General features: G+C 41.0%; 1 protein-coding gene and 1 long non-coding RNA gene across 2 annotated transcripts; one reads left to right on the forward strand and one right to left on the reverse strand.

Annotated features, from left to right (window-relative positions):
• The first annotated feature begins 266 nt into the window (after positions 1–266).
• Positions 267–9,241, forward strand: LOC138951824 (uncharacterized). The gene is made up of 2 exons (XR_011451227.1): positions 267–529; positions 7,475–9,241. It is a non-coding gene; the product is annotated as an uncharacterized lncRNA (long non-coding RNA).
• Positions 5,456–14,755, reverse strand: LOC138951817 (nucleic acid dioxygenase ALKBH1-like). Its single transcript, XM_070323371.1, has 6 exons — positions 14,478–14,755; positions 10,598–10,694; positions 10,148–10,313; positions 9,141–9,219; positions 8,565–8,758; positions 5,456–7,981 (listed from the first exon to the last, which is right to left on the reverse strand). The coding sequence occupies exons 1-6, from the start codon at positions 14,601–14,603 to the stop codon at positions 7,168–7,170; spliced, it is 1,476 nt and encodes a 491-aa protein (XP_070179472.1). The 5' UTR covers positions 14,604–14,755; the 3' UTR covers positions 5,456–7,167.
• Positions 14,756–14,764: the final 9 nt, after the last annotated feature.

The following is a 14,764-nucleotide window of genomic DNA, read 5'->3' on the forward strand; positions in this document are numbered from 1 at the left end:
AATGTTGTTTGATTTGCCAAGTCACTGAGTTTCATTGTTTCAAGTTTTGGTATTTCTAGTATTGGTTTTCTAGTATTGTTTGGTCAAGTTGTTGTTTTTACTGACGCTTGCGTGCGTGACTTAGACCAGAGATACTGTGGCTAGACTAACAAAACACCGCGAGCAACTTGTTTACGCCAACTGCAACTGCAGTGCAGCCGGATACGGCCCGGCCCAGTGCAGCCGGACTCACTGAGTCACTTCACTTTTGTGGGAATGCCGGATGTTTAAACAAATTCTGCGGTGTCACAGGCTGCGAGTTCTGCGTTGACCAATGAGCGATCCGAGTCGACATGTTTCCCGTCCGGACCATAATCGCATTACACTGTACTTCCCTTTCGGGTACTTTTCCAGGTATCTGAAACGGACACCTGTCGCACTCGGTCTGACATTGGAGACAGGTAGCGGGTCAGTGTTACCAGCGGTCCGCTGAGTTCAGTTTCTGAATGATATGAGTACGCGGCACCTGTGACTGCACTGCCCCCCGCCGGTAAAGGACTGACAAGCTTGTAGTTTTTTAACCGGCGTAATCTTTTCTTTTTTTTAAAATGTACTGATTATATAATGAGAATTTGATATGATATATATTTGCCATTCTGTCAAAAATCAAACTTTACAATCGTCATAAAAAAAACCTGTTCAGATGCGTTTGTCTTTCTCATGAGGCCGTTTATCGTAAAACCAATTATATGACTGGAAAGGCTAAGGCATGCTGAGCGGTGTAGGTGTAGACAATATATATGTGAACAAAACTGACTGATTTGGATGCAGATTTGATTGTTCTGTCTAAGGACATGCTAAACATGTTTCGTTTTAGCAGTTCTGATTTTTTGTCAATTTTAACGCGGGAACCTTGATTTTGCGAATTTGATTTTGGGGGGTGTCTGTGTCAGTTGTAGGTTCCCGACTGTACCTACGTCATGTAAACTCAATCTGTTTTCTGAATAAGTTAGGGGAATAAACGGCCTTTCCAGTCATATAACTGGTTTTACGATAAACGGCCTCATCAGACAGACGGATCCGTGCCCTCAAACGCACTGTCTGTACAGGTGGGTTTTTTTTTTTTTTATCAGTGACGAGTAGTGTAGATGCGGTGGGGTGTGGTTTTCATGATTTCAGCGTTTCGGTGTGTACGTGGGCCCTATAATTGATGCTCGTGCGGTAATATAACATATTTTGCATACTGTATCCCCCCTACTCTCTTTCTCTCTCTCTCTCTCTCTCTCTCTCTCTCTCTCTCTCTCCGTCTCTCTCTCTCTCTCTCTCTCTCAGTCTCTCTACTGAACTTGCTATTGTTTTACTGACATTCAAGCACCACATCGCGTTCAGTACCACAGGAAATCAGTTACCTCGACGTGAGTTGTGCGTCAGGTGCACAATAGTACATTACAAAATTAATAACAAAGCTAAAGCACTAGGAATCATTTCCACGCGTTTTCATTGATCACGAGCTGGATGACAAACAACTACAACGTGACAAAGTCGCACGGAGACAAATCCGTGTTGTCGTGGGTTTAAAGTTTCACCGTGAGGGAAAAGTGGAGTGCTAAAATCAAAGACAATACAGGCTGTTGTGTAATCAGGCTGCCTGTTTAAGATAGTGTTTAGATTCGTACCGTGTTTAAGCGAGGCAAAGATTTTTACATCCACGTTCAAATACCGTCCTATCAAAGTTGATAATTAAGGCGATGTGAGGCACTAAAATCACCAAAATTAAACTTGGAGAATACATGGAATAACTTAGTTTTCTGGGTAGTTATTGAAGTGACTTATGAAAAGAAATGAAAAATATGTGAATACTACAGGACATAGAGTGCCGTTTCTATGGAAACTGGCTTAAACAGCGCGCGCCATATTGGATTTCTAGGAAACGGTTTTACAGCAACATCATACATCAGAAATGCTTAATATTTGGCACAAAGATACACATGTCTTTTATTTACAATCATGTAGAACGATTTTTTTTAGAAAAGACTACAGTTGAATTTATATTAATTTTTGAAATAAGGATTAATGAATATGCGGTTAGAAATTCATTAATCCTTATTACAAAAAATAATATAAATTCAACTGTAGTCTTTAGCAAAAATATCGTTCTATACAATTCTAGATAAAAGTCATGTGTATCTTTGTGCCAAATATCATGCATTTCTGATGTATGATGTCGCTGTAAAACCGTTTCCTAGAAATTCAATATGGCGGTTGTTTCCATAGCAACGGCGATCTGTGTCCATTAATATTTACACATTTACACACGAGGGCGCACGGTCAAATTGCTAGTAAGCTTTGCTGTCGTTAACACGCACAAAGAAAGATCTCAAGTTATTGATGTACGATGCCGATACATGCTGTCTGGCATTGACCTTACGACCGAAGAGTAATTTTTTACTGCTGATATGACGAAGTTTCGTTCTTTGAATTATTTTCAGTTCCTGGGAGACATGCAGAAGTTAGAAGTGACATACTTTGCATTACTACGTCTTCTCGAGCTTTGATTTGCTTTTTTTGTGTGTCAAACTGAGATTGTATTTTAAATGAGGTCAAGAAGAGACGTCCTCACTCCTGGTTTGTCACGGTGAACTGTAATCTTTGTCATTGTCACTATAACATACAGACAGATATATCAGGGCCCCCCAAAGTGCGCGCCCCTGCGTCCCGCACTAGAAGCCGAAATCACGTACTAGAAATTTATTGAAGGGGTCCCGGGACGCACTACACCTTTAAAGAGCGGGTCCCCGGTGTCACGAACTGAAAACTCCGCCTGAACAATCCCTCTCAATGCGGTCAATGCGCATGCGCTAACATGGGGAGATTAATCAGGTCGTGAACAACCTAACCCTAACCGGCCTAACCCTAACCCATGGTTCGTTCGGTCAAAGGGTCGCATTTTTTAAGTCCAAGATTGGCGCATGCGCATTGACAGCATTGAGAGGGATTGTTCAGCAGAGTTTTCAGTTCGTAACACCGGGAGTCACTAAATTTCCGCTATCGTAGGTATTCTTTTCAGACTTTAGTCGTCAGTCAATAGTTAAAAGTATAGTTGAAATGACCTCTTCGAATATTCTGATAAAAAAAAAGACACTTCATATCACACTATTCGCGATAACAATGCGTTATATGAACACAGGGGGTTTGGGGACCGGGTCTCTTGGGACCCTCTAAACCTCCGCGTACGTACCGTGAGGTCCATGGACCCTCTAAACATTAAAAGTGGGGGTCCCGGGACCCTCTAGGACGGGCGTCTTTGGGGAGCTGTGTGTATATATCCTACTAGATGAATACCCGGCTTCGCCGGGAAGAAGTAGAGCCGAATGGTGAGTGGTGATTGGTGAGTGGTGATTGGTGAGTGGTGATTGACGCCACACGAAGGAAGGGAGATAAACGCGCAAAACACTGGAGAAGATAAAGAAGAGTTACTGGGGATGGATGTACAGAAAAACCATAAAAACCAAAATCGGTTCAGCGCTGCGCGCTGAGAGCACGTGTTGAAATTTTTCATCGACCAGATTGTGTCCGGGGTCTACCTGAATATGCCCACCAAATTTGAAGCAGATCCATCGAGAACTTTGGCCGTGCATCGCGAAGTGACAGACAGACAGGCAGACACACACAAGCCGTATATAGTATACTAGATGAATACCCGCTTCGCCGGGTAGCCGGCTTCGCCGGGAAGAAGTAGAGCCGAATACCCGGCTGCGCCGGGGACCCGGCTTTGCCGGGTGTACGCCGGCTTCGCCGGCGCACGAAGGAAGGGAGATAAACGCGCAAAACACTGGAGAAGATAAGGAAGAGTTGTGGACAGTGACCTTCTAAAAATAGTAACGGGAATATGGATTGAGCGTTGTGGACAGTGACCTTCTAAAAATAGTAACGGGAATATGGATTGACGCCACACGAAGGAAGGGAGATAAACGCAAAACACTGGAGAAGATAAGGAAGAGTTACTGGGAATGGATCTGGGAAGATGAACAGAAATACCAAAATCGGTTCAGCGTTGCGCGCTGAGAGCACGTGTTGAAAATTCTCATCGACCAGGTTGTGTCCGGGGTCTACCTGAATATGCCCACCAAATTTGAAGCAGATCCACCGAGAACTTTGGCCGTGCATCGCGAACACACACACACACACACACACAGACACACACACACAGACACAAGTCGTATATATATATATAGATATAGTATATATAGTCTTTCGGATGAGACGAAAAACCGAGGTCCCTTCGTGTACACTACATTGGGGTGTGCACGTTAAAGATCCCACGATTGACAAAAGGGTCTTTCCTGGCAAAATTGTATAGGCATAGATAAAAACAATGTCCACCAAAATACCCGTGTGACTTGGAATAATAGGCCGTGAAAAGTAGGATATGCGCCGAAATGGCTGCGATCTGCTGGTCGATGTGAATGCGTGATGTATTGTGTAAAAAATTCCATCTCACACGGCATAAATAGATCCCTGCGCCTTGAGTCCGAGTCTGGAGATACGCGCGCGATATAAGACTTCATATAATAATAAAGCCGTATATAGATATAGATACATTTGTTCCTGAACTAGCAAATCTATGTCAACTTCTAGATTTGTAGGAAAAACACCAGCATTTACGTCACTTTAAAAAAATATGACATGCCTGCTTGAAGGCCTTACTCCAAACTTACGGTCACAAATCAGGACAGCTCAACGGCTCAATAGAGCGGGTGTGGTATAACGAGATTAGAAGCCATACCTTAATCCTGTTTGAAAAAACCCGCAACACAAGAACAACTGTTATCAATAGTTATTCGCATAAAGTCTAAACTGACTGAAACTTTAGTAACGGAATAAGCATGTCAGTGTGTATCCAAATTGTCGAACAAATGTGATCAGACTGGCTCAGATAATCAACACACATTCAGCGAAATGCTGATTGAATACCTAACCTTGTTCTTTTTTTCATTTTTTTTTTATGTAGGCCCAACATGTTCGAACGGTTCAGTAAACATTGGCAAAGTTTAGCTCTACTGAGTTGATTTTCTGTCTTTCAGGATTATTTAATTTGATAGTGATTAATAATAAACGCAAGTGTAACTGCATGGCTGAATGAAAGAATGACAACGCACACACACGTACACACTGACAGGCACACACACTCGTGCGCGCGCGTACACACGAACAGACACACACACACATAAACACACACTGCGACACACGCACACAGACACACACACACACACACCAAAACGACAAGCAATGACGTCACTGAAACACTGGCATAAAGACAAAGACATGAGTGCACAGCTCAAGTTGCCAGATTCACTTTTAGATAACCCGCCTCGACGTTACTCCTGTGTTCGCCGGGCAAGAAGCGTTGGCAAGAAGCGGACTGAAATTCGAGACGACTGTAAATTATTGTTAGAATGGGGGGAAACTTGGCAGTGTTGATAGCTTACCATAACAGAGTCTAGAAGCGAATCCCTGCATATACGCGTGTGTGCCTTTATTGTGAACCTCTGTAAATTCCCGTTACCGTGAGTGTGTGTGTGTGTGTGTTGTTTCTGTGTGTGCTATTCAACTTTTTTTCTGACGTTATTTGAAAGTATAATTAGTGGCAATTATTTATTAACACTAGCACTAAACCCACTGAGTGCAGATTACACACACACACACACACACACACACACACACACTGTGTAATACAACTGAGCACTGACATGGCGTCAAAGTTATGCAGTCTGTCATACACGGCTGACGCAACCGGTCAACGTACCTAACTTCGTGTTGTAGAAAATAGTTACAATACCCACGCTCTTGGTTCAGTACCGGCAGGAGTGAAAACTCACACCATCACTTGGATGCCAAGAAGGGACCATCTATACAGAGTTAAATGTGTCACTGCTTTATATACAGTCATGTTTTGAAATGTTTCATCCAAGTTATCGGCGCCACTATGTATCTCTGTATCTTGGTTTTACAGTTTCCAGGGTATCAAGGTCCGTACCGTTTTTAAGACAAGTAGTTCAGTCCAGCCGGCTTTTGGAACAGTGGAACCCTCAGTGCTGACACAAACCGACAGCCGAATTCTCTAAAGAAAATATATTGACCATTTTCCTTGCCATAATAAGACAAATGTAATGTTTATTTTACAAGTTGAAACTGACTTGTTAGACACCTTTATTTTGACCAAAAGAGTATAGAATGCGGTTGTTAATTACGAATGTGACCGTTGGCTTCAGGTTGACCAGTAAATCCAGATACATAACGGCACTGTGAGCGATCAATATTGACTGATCAAGCAACGCCTGTACAATAGTATTTTTTGATGAAAAGTCTGCCAAGAATTCAAGACATTGGTACATGTACCTAACTCACGATCGGATTCTTCTATCAAATAACTTCAGCTTACTTTTTCAGCCCAAGAAGAAAACAATGTTTTAGTTTCGGATGGATATTTTTGACTCAAAAAACAAAATAAATTAAAAAAAAAAGTAGCATAAACCAAACATTCGAAAAATGTAGACTATCTCTGAAATAATTTATTTATTACAGAACGATCATTGAAAGTGTTTCACTCAGTTCATACAGATTAGCAAGAGGTGCACGGTTATCGGTAGCATCCATGGCGGCTGTATTTGTGCGGAGTGACCGGAACTTTGGGGTCAGGCAACATCTGGTAAACGTTGTGTTGCGGGTGTGTCTTACAGGAATGAGCGATGCCTGGACATATCTTTTTCGTGTCTTTAGCTCCGCCCAGTCCACCGGCCATGACTGACAGCCGTTTGATTTTGAATTCAAATTTGGTCAGTGAAATGAAAGTATGTGATCCAGGGCTCATTACAATTTGTGTGTGTAGTGTACACCTCAAAATGTTTGCCTTAAAAAAATTGTGTTTTTGAGTTTGGTATACCGTATAGACAGAGTATTTTTGAAAATAATATTTCAAGTGAGAGCTCGTTTCCTGAAAAGGGTTGGACATTATTAGACTGATGTTCTCTGCTTTTATATCCGGCCCTTGGTCTTTAAATATGTTGTTGATGTGGTAAATAATCATAGATTATAATAACACAAATGCATTGAAGTTTTTTTTCATATATATATGTTTATTTCTACAGTTAACAAATACTTCCTCATGAAATCGAAGTCACTACCGTCCTATGGAAGATTTTCAGTGCGAGGCCTCTTGCTCTGTACCTTAACCTCTGTCTCCTTAGGAGTATGCCTCTGAAATGTCTGACCAGGTTTAAGAACCTGTCTAATGTTCACATTCAGGCGTGAAGATCCGAGATAAGCAGCAAAGGGTTCCCAGTCCAGTGTCTTCAGTGTCTGAATAGCTCTGTGATTCACCTTCTTCAGGAGAGCATCATCTATGCCAGTGTGAGGTCCCTGCACATCTGTTGCATTGTCCGTGCTGTGGTTTGACTCTGGCATCTGACTTATGATGTGGCCAAATTCTGTGCAGGTCTCCCTCTGGAATGTCTCACCACTGGCATTGTGAAAGGATCCGTTTTCTGTACAAGTACAACCTTCTCCGAAACCTCCAGAAGAGTACATACATGTAGGTACACCTGTCTGAAAGTGTTCATGACATGAAGTTGAACGTCCCTGCTGAAGGGCATCTTCTGTGATAGCACTGTCAACATTTTGTCCGTCCGAGACCTGCTCGCCCCTGCATCTACTATCTACCCTGGAATTGCAGGATGTTTCAGCACCATGAAGAACCCCTACATTGTCACCAGAGCTCATCAAGCTATCCTCTTGTGTCTCTGTTCTGTCCTGTTTGTTTGTAAATGTTTCAAAGCAGGCAGGCAATGCTGAACTTGCCGGGGGCAGGATGCGAGGCACTGCATGGTAAGACAGTCTGGAAGAACCACTCATTACACAAATGTCTCCACTTCGCAAGAGAATAGCTGTTGGTTCTGTGGCTTTTGTCAGTCCCCCAAGAAGAAAGATGGCATCCTGACCAAAACTAAAAACAAAACAAAGACAAAGCATAGCACTATTTTAAACAAACTGCATAAGAATACATAATGAACATCACTGCCAGTTTAAATAATGTACTACTGTAGCATGAATTCACATCATAAAAAGTTCTCTCTTCGAGAAGTATGCTAATATAATGTGGTCGGCTAGAAACATGTGTTACTAAATTACCAGTTTAAGAAAATATGACATGGCTCTAAGTACTTTTCAACAACACAGATGCCTCTACTGACTCAATGATTTTTTTTCTGTTGTTGCACAGTAATGAACGAACAATAGGGCAAGAGGCAAACATTATGATTGACCCAGTGTTTCAAAAAAACTATACTTTTCAGGATAAAATATTCTTGCTTTTGTCTTATAAATGTTGATGAATTCTATGTGTTTATTTATATGTTTTGATGTATGTGATGTAATATCTGTGTATACAAGCCAAAAGAAAAAATTCTGTTCGTCTAACATTCAGATAATAAAGTTGTATTGAATTGCATTGAATAGAATTGAATTGAATTTGTTTGCTCTGAGAAAGTTAGTTTTAAAGTGAGCATAAACCACAGAGTCCTGTTTACCTGACAGAGATGAGTGGAGCCTCATGGTCAAGCTCGGAATGGTCGGTGTGTCCGGCCAGAGTGGAATCCAGGTGATAGTAGTTGATTATGCCAGCCTCTGCCTGGAAGTTGCTGAATCCAAGAACTTGTGCTACGTACTGTGCAAGTACGCCTATGTCTTCCGGAAATGGCGTGTGGTCATCCTCGTTGTACTCCTGTTAGCAGATGAAAAATATATACACCTGGTGTTAGTATCAATGAACAGATATGTCAAAGTCTATAATTATCAATACAGTGGCCACTAATGCGACTGGGGTCTCACAACATGTGAGATTAATTTACATGCATGCTCTACAATTTACATAATTTATATCCCATTAATATCATTACAAATCCCTAACTCTGTCTAAAGTTAATGCTTGACACAAATGAGTCACTGACTAATAAGATTCATATGTTTTCATGGTACTTCTTCATATCTGAAATAGTGAAATAATCATTAAGTCTAGACAACTGTCCCATACAGATTCTATAACTAAAACTCCTTATCCCAGAAACAGACTCATCAATTTCAGGCATCAGCATCAACCATTCTACCTTTGTGTCCCAGTTGTAATGGTAGCCAATGGTAGTCCATCTCAGCTTTCTAAGTGGAGAGGTGTTGTCAAATGCTTTTCTGCAAAATAAATGTTTAACAAGAAGAGCAAACGCTCGATCGAGTCACTTTCGCAGTTCTGAATATTATATGAGGCATCAGATGGACAGGAAGAAATTGCTATTCACAACACAATGAGTCACGTTCACATAAAATTTGAGCCCGGTCACTTTTATAGTTTCCGAGAAAAGCCCAACGTTAAGTTGTGTGTTGCCGAACAGAAAAGGCTAGTTATCTCCCTTGTTTTTCTGATAACGTTTGTAAAAGGCTACAGATGTAAATACTTTGATGTAAAGAATAATCCTACAAAGTTTCAATCACATCCGATGAACTTTGTCAAAGATATAAAATGTCTAATTTTTCCTTTGACGCTGACCTGTGACCTTGAAAAAGGTCAAAGGTCAACGAAACCATCGTTAAAGTGTAGAGGTCATTGGAGGTCACGACTAAACAAAATATGAGCCCGATCGCTTTGATAGTTTCCGAGAAAAGTCCAACGTTAAGGTGGTGTCTACGGACGGCCGGCCGGATGGCCGGCCGGCCGGCCGGCCGGACAGACTAACACTGACCGATTACATAGAGTCACTTTTTCTCAAGTGACTCAAAAATGAAATACTTTTGTAATCTTTTCAAAAAATAATACATGTATTCCAATGTACTCAAGTGTACTTTCTGCTTGTTACGTATACTTATGTGTGTGTATCTTTTCAATTCCTGTGTAAGAAATACATCGAGAGATGATGAGACAGACAGAGTGTGTGTGTGTGTGTGTGTGTGTGTGTGTGTGTGTGTGTGTGTGTGTTTGTGTGTGTGTATATGTGTGTGTGTGTACATGTGTGTGGTGGGTACAAGTGTGTGTGTGTGTATGTGCGTGCATGCATGTGCATGTTTGTGTGTCAATGTCTGTTTGTCTATCTGTCTATGCCACTGCATATCATTATAAACATACCCATGTTGATGATGAGACACAAAGTCAGACCACAAGGTATGAGGATCAATATCAGGGTGGACACGGAGGTTTGTGACATTGGGAGGCTGTGGCAATTCTGACAGACAACGTGACACCCAGTAGCGCTGAAAGCCTGGTAAGAATGGATTCCTGATCAAATAAAACCCTGAAAGGAAAAAGAAAGAAGGTCACAAGAAAGATAACACTACCTAAAAGGCTCTATCAACATTGTATTTGTGCTAAAATGAAGATTCTAAAAAATAAATGCAATACTCTACACATGTAAAAACCCCAAGATAGAATCAATTATGCTGATTGACAATTCACTGACACACTTAATTGTAGTCTTTGATTTAATGAAATACAGCAATACAACACACACTTTTTTCTCTTAGGTTGAAATAATGAGTAAGATACACAAGAAAAGTTACCAAAAAACCCGGAACAGACCTTTGTTTTGAAGAAAATGGTAGGTTTTCCATTCCTGCACAGGCTTTGTACCACATACTGGCGTAAGACATGGAATGATTGATTCCACACGTAACACCTGTAAATATATTTTAAAAAAGAACATCTAGCATATTTGAATCATTATTAGGCCCCCCCCCAAAAATAGTCTGTTTACGGTATCCCGACCGACCCTATTTTTTCGCGCGACCCTAGACTTTTTTTGGGCATTTGGGAAAAAATAAAATAAAATAAAATAAATCCCGACAGACAAAATACCATGTTTATGTAAAAATGAAAATGGCACATTAAAGTGTTTTTATCTTATCTTATCTTATCATATATTGTTCAAGGTTCTTACTGAACTTCGGTCGTGAATAAATATCTACTTAGGTGACAATTTCATCAAATAAATCAGTCGAAGAGATTAGTCTAGAGATTCTGCTCTTCCTTATGTTCATAAGGCCAACAAAACAAAAAAGTCTGTTTACGGTATCCCGACCGACCCTATTTTTTCGCGCGACCCTAGACTTTTTTTTGGCATTTGGGGGAAGAAAAAAAAAATCAGTTTTTTGGCAAAATAACTTAACCAATTAAGTAGATGTGCATTGCCAAGGCACTGCATACCCCCAGCGAAAGACCAATCCGGCAATCGTCCGTCTCTCTCTCTCTCTCTCTCTCTCTCTCTCTCTCTCTCTCTCTCTCTCTCTCTCTCTCTCTCTCTCTCTCTCTCTCTCTTGCACACTCTGTCTCTCTCTCTCTCTCGCACACTCTCTCTCTCTCTCTCTGTCTCTCTTCTCTTTCTATCATTACCTCTTTCTCTCTCTCGCTATCTCTCTCACGCACACACACACACGCACACATACACGCACACCACACACACTCACACACGCAAACACACTTACACCCACACGCACACATCCACACACACAAACACACACACAAAACACACACACACACACACTTACGCACACAGACCCAAACAGGTGCCAACACAACAGCGCACTCTCTTCCTCTCTCCTTATGTTGAAAAGGAAAAAAAGGCTGAGAGAGAGAAAGAGAGAGAGAGAGAAATAAAGAAAGAGAGAGAGAGAGAAAGAGAGAAACTGAACTTTATTACCAAAGGATAGAGGTTTTAGGCAAAGCCTAATCTTACAACGTGTCCCATATACAAACACTTAATACAGACGCACATAATATAGATAGTAAAATTGACAAGGTTATTGTTACTTACAGACGTACATAGTAATAAGAAAAGGGTTATGGTTTTGTATACACATTCAAAAATGGGAAAAACAATATAGTGTGGACATTGCAGCATAGTTGCAATAATGCATTGCATATAAACATCCAAAACAACTAATAACAAAAGGGAGAAAACAAATGTGGGGAGGAATTGTCCCAATCATTCGCATGTATATCATTATCAATACATACACATAAAGAACAAATCAAAATACAAACATAACTTGACTAAATGTAAAAAGCACTAAAATATCAGACATGAAAGGTGAGAGAGAGAGAGAGAGAGAGAGAGAGAGAGAGAGAGAGAGAGAGAGAGAGAGAGAGAGAGAGAGAGAGAGAGAGAGAGAATATGAGAGAGAATGAGAGAGTGAGACAGACAGACAGACCGAAAGACAGCCACAAACAGACAGACAGAGAGAGAGACACACATACACTGACACCAAGATAGTAAGGCAGCGAGAGATGTCACTCATAAGCACACACAAACACACACACACATGCACACTAAATTACAAGAAGTTACACTACAATTCAATACAATGATATACTTTAATATCATAATAGTAGATTTTATACATATTTGTGAATCGCCACACAACATTAGGTGCGTAAATAATTACATGTTTAGGGTATTATATATCACCTGCTGGCAAAACACTATATCTCTCTCTCACACACACACACACACACACACACACACACACACACACACACACACACACACACACACACACACACACCCCCCAAGTCACACACGCACACATACACACACTCACTCACACGCACTCACTCACTCTCTCACAAAAACTTCATACACACAAAACACACACCCATACGCACATATGGACAGACGGACATACACACCTTTACAAACAAACACACATACACGCACACACATACACTTATGCACACACACACACACTACACACACACACACGAGTACAGACTCATGCACGCGTGCGCGCACACACACAAACACAAATACACACACACCCCACACACACGAGTACAGACTCATGCACGCGTGCACACACACACACACACAAATACACACACACAAACTCACACACACACACGCTGAGTATAGACTCATGCATGCGTGCACACACACATACACACACACACACACACACACACACAAATACACACACACCACACACACACACGAGTACAGACTCATGCACGCGTGCGCACACACACACACACACAAATACACACACACACACACACACACACACACAGTAACACTAACACATGTGCACAAAATAAACACAAACACACACACCGCGCGAGAGAGAAAGACTACAGGGAGGCATGACTCATGATGCATTAATTGACGTCAAAGACTTTCGACCGTGACGTATTCTTCTTACGCGAGCTTTATCCATAGACTTGGAAACTACGGAAGTTCTACCCGTCCAAAGCGGCCTTGGGTGGCGTTTGCTGAAAAAATGGGGGCGCCAATTTTACCCACCGTATTTTTGTTAGTATGGTCCCAATTTTTGGTGAACTTCCATCTCCAACTGTAGCCCATAATCGGGCACAACGAATCCTTCTTTATCATGTATTATCGGTGTGAACATTTCTCAAATCGATTACAGTATAGCGTTCGTGGGATACCTCCAGCTTCGCTGGGAATGTTTTTTGGGGAAAAAAATAAATAAAAAAAACCGACCTACCGACCCTATTCTTTTTTGCCTATGTTACCGTAAACAGACTTTTTTTTTTTCCTTAGAAAATCTGTTTTTAATGTCCTGTATTAGAGCAAAGGATGCTGAACAACATCCTCCGACCCCCATAAAAAAATTACAACTTGACAACAACAAGCAATACAACAACAGATTCATTTTATCTTTCCTTGTTTAGAAATGTTAATCTTCTGTATACAAACGGGGACAGCATGGGAATTCAACTCAAAAGATATTGATTAACTGAAATAGTGCAGGGGGATACAGAGTCAGAGAGAGAGAGAGAGAGACAGAGAGAGAGAGAGAGAGAGAGAGAGAGAGAGAGAGAGAGAGAGAGAGAGAGAGAGAGAGAGAGAGAGACAATGACAAGGCCAATTCTTTATTTTACGAGGGTAACAGAATAAGCATTGGTATACTTTTTTGCATCTGGCCCTCGCGCTAAAGAGGGACTAAATCTACTATTATAAAAACTACTACTATTACTACTACAATACTTACATAATTAGTAAAACAGTATAAGTTTATGTACTTACGTGCATTATATGAAACATTGTAGTTTATACATGTATGAGAGAGAGAGAGAGAGAGAGAGAGAGAGAGAGAGAGAGAGAGAGAGAGAGAGAGAGAGAGAGAGAGAGAGAGAGAGAGAGAGAGAGAGAGACAATGACAATGACAATTCTTTATTTTACGAGGGCAGAATAAGCATTGGTATACTTTTTTGCATCTGGCCCTCGCCCTAAAGAGGGACTAAATCTACTATAATAACTACTACTACATACTTACATAATTAGTAAAACAGTATAAGTTTATGTACATAAGTGCATTATATGAAACATTGTAGTTTATAAATGTTGTGAGAGAGAGAGAGAGAGAGAGAGAGAGAGAGAGAGAGAGAGAGAGAGAGAGAGAGAGAGAGAGAGAGAGAGAGAGAGAGAACCTATATCACTTACTGATTGGCTGTCTGCGCACTGATCGACATCAACAACATTGGAAACGTCTAACTTTTGATCTCTTCTTTTGTACTTTTTGAAGACAGCTTTGAAGTTATCTGTGTCGTCTGCTACACTGGAAGCCATCCCTTTGCATTCGTTTTAACGTACATGCTCTTGACAGCTAAGTGTAGCTTTGTGGGATTAAAAACGTCATTCACTAGTTCGCTGTAACACTAAAATAGAATAAGCCAGACACGAATAGTTGTTGATTGTGAAATGGACGTCCAACTTTCATTCTCTGTCAG

Source organism: Littorina saxatilis, linkage group LG17 (assembly GCF_037325665.1).
Source record: "Littorina saxatilis isolate snail1 linkage group LG17, US_GU_Lsax_2.0, whole genome shotgun sequence".
NCBI classification, from domain to species: domain Eukaryota; kingdom Metazoa; phylum Mollusca; class Gastropoda; order Littorinimorpha; family Littorinidae; genus Littorina; species Littorina saxatilis.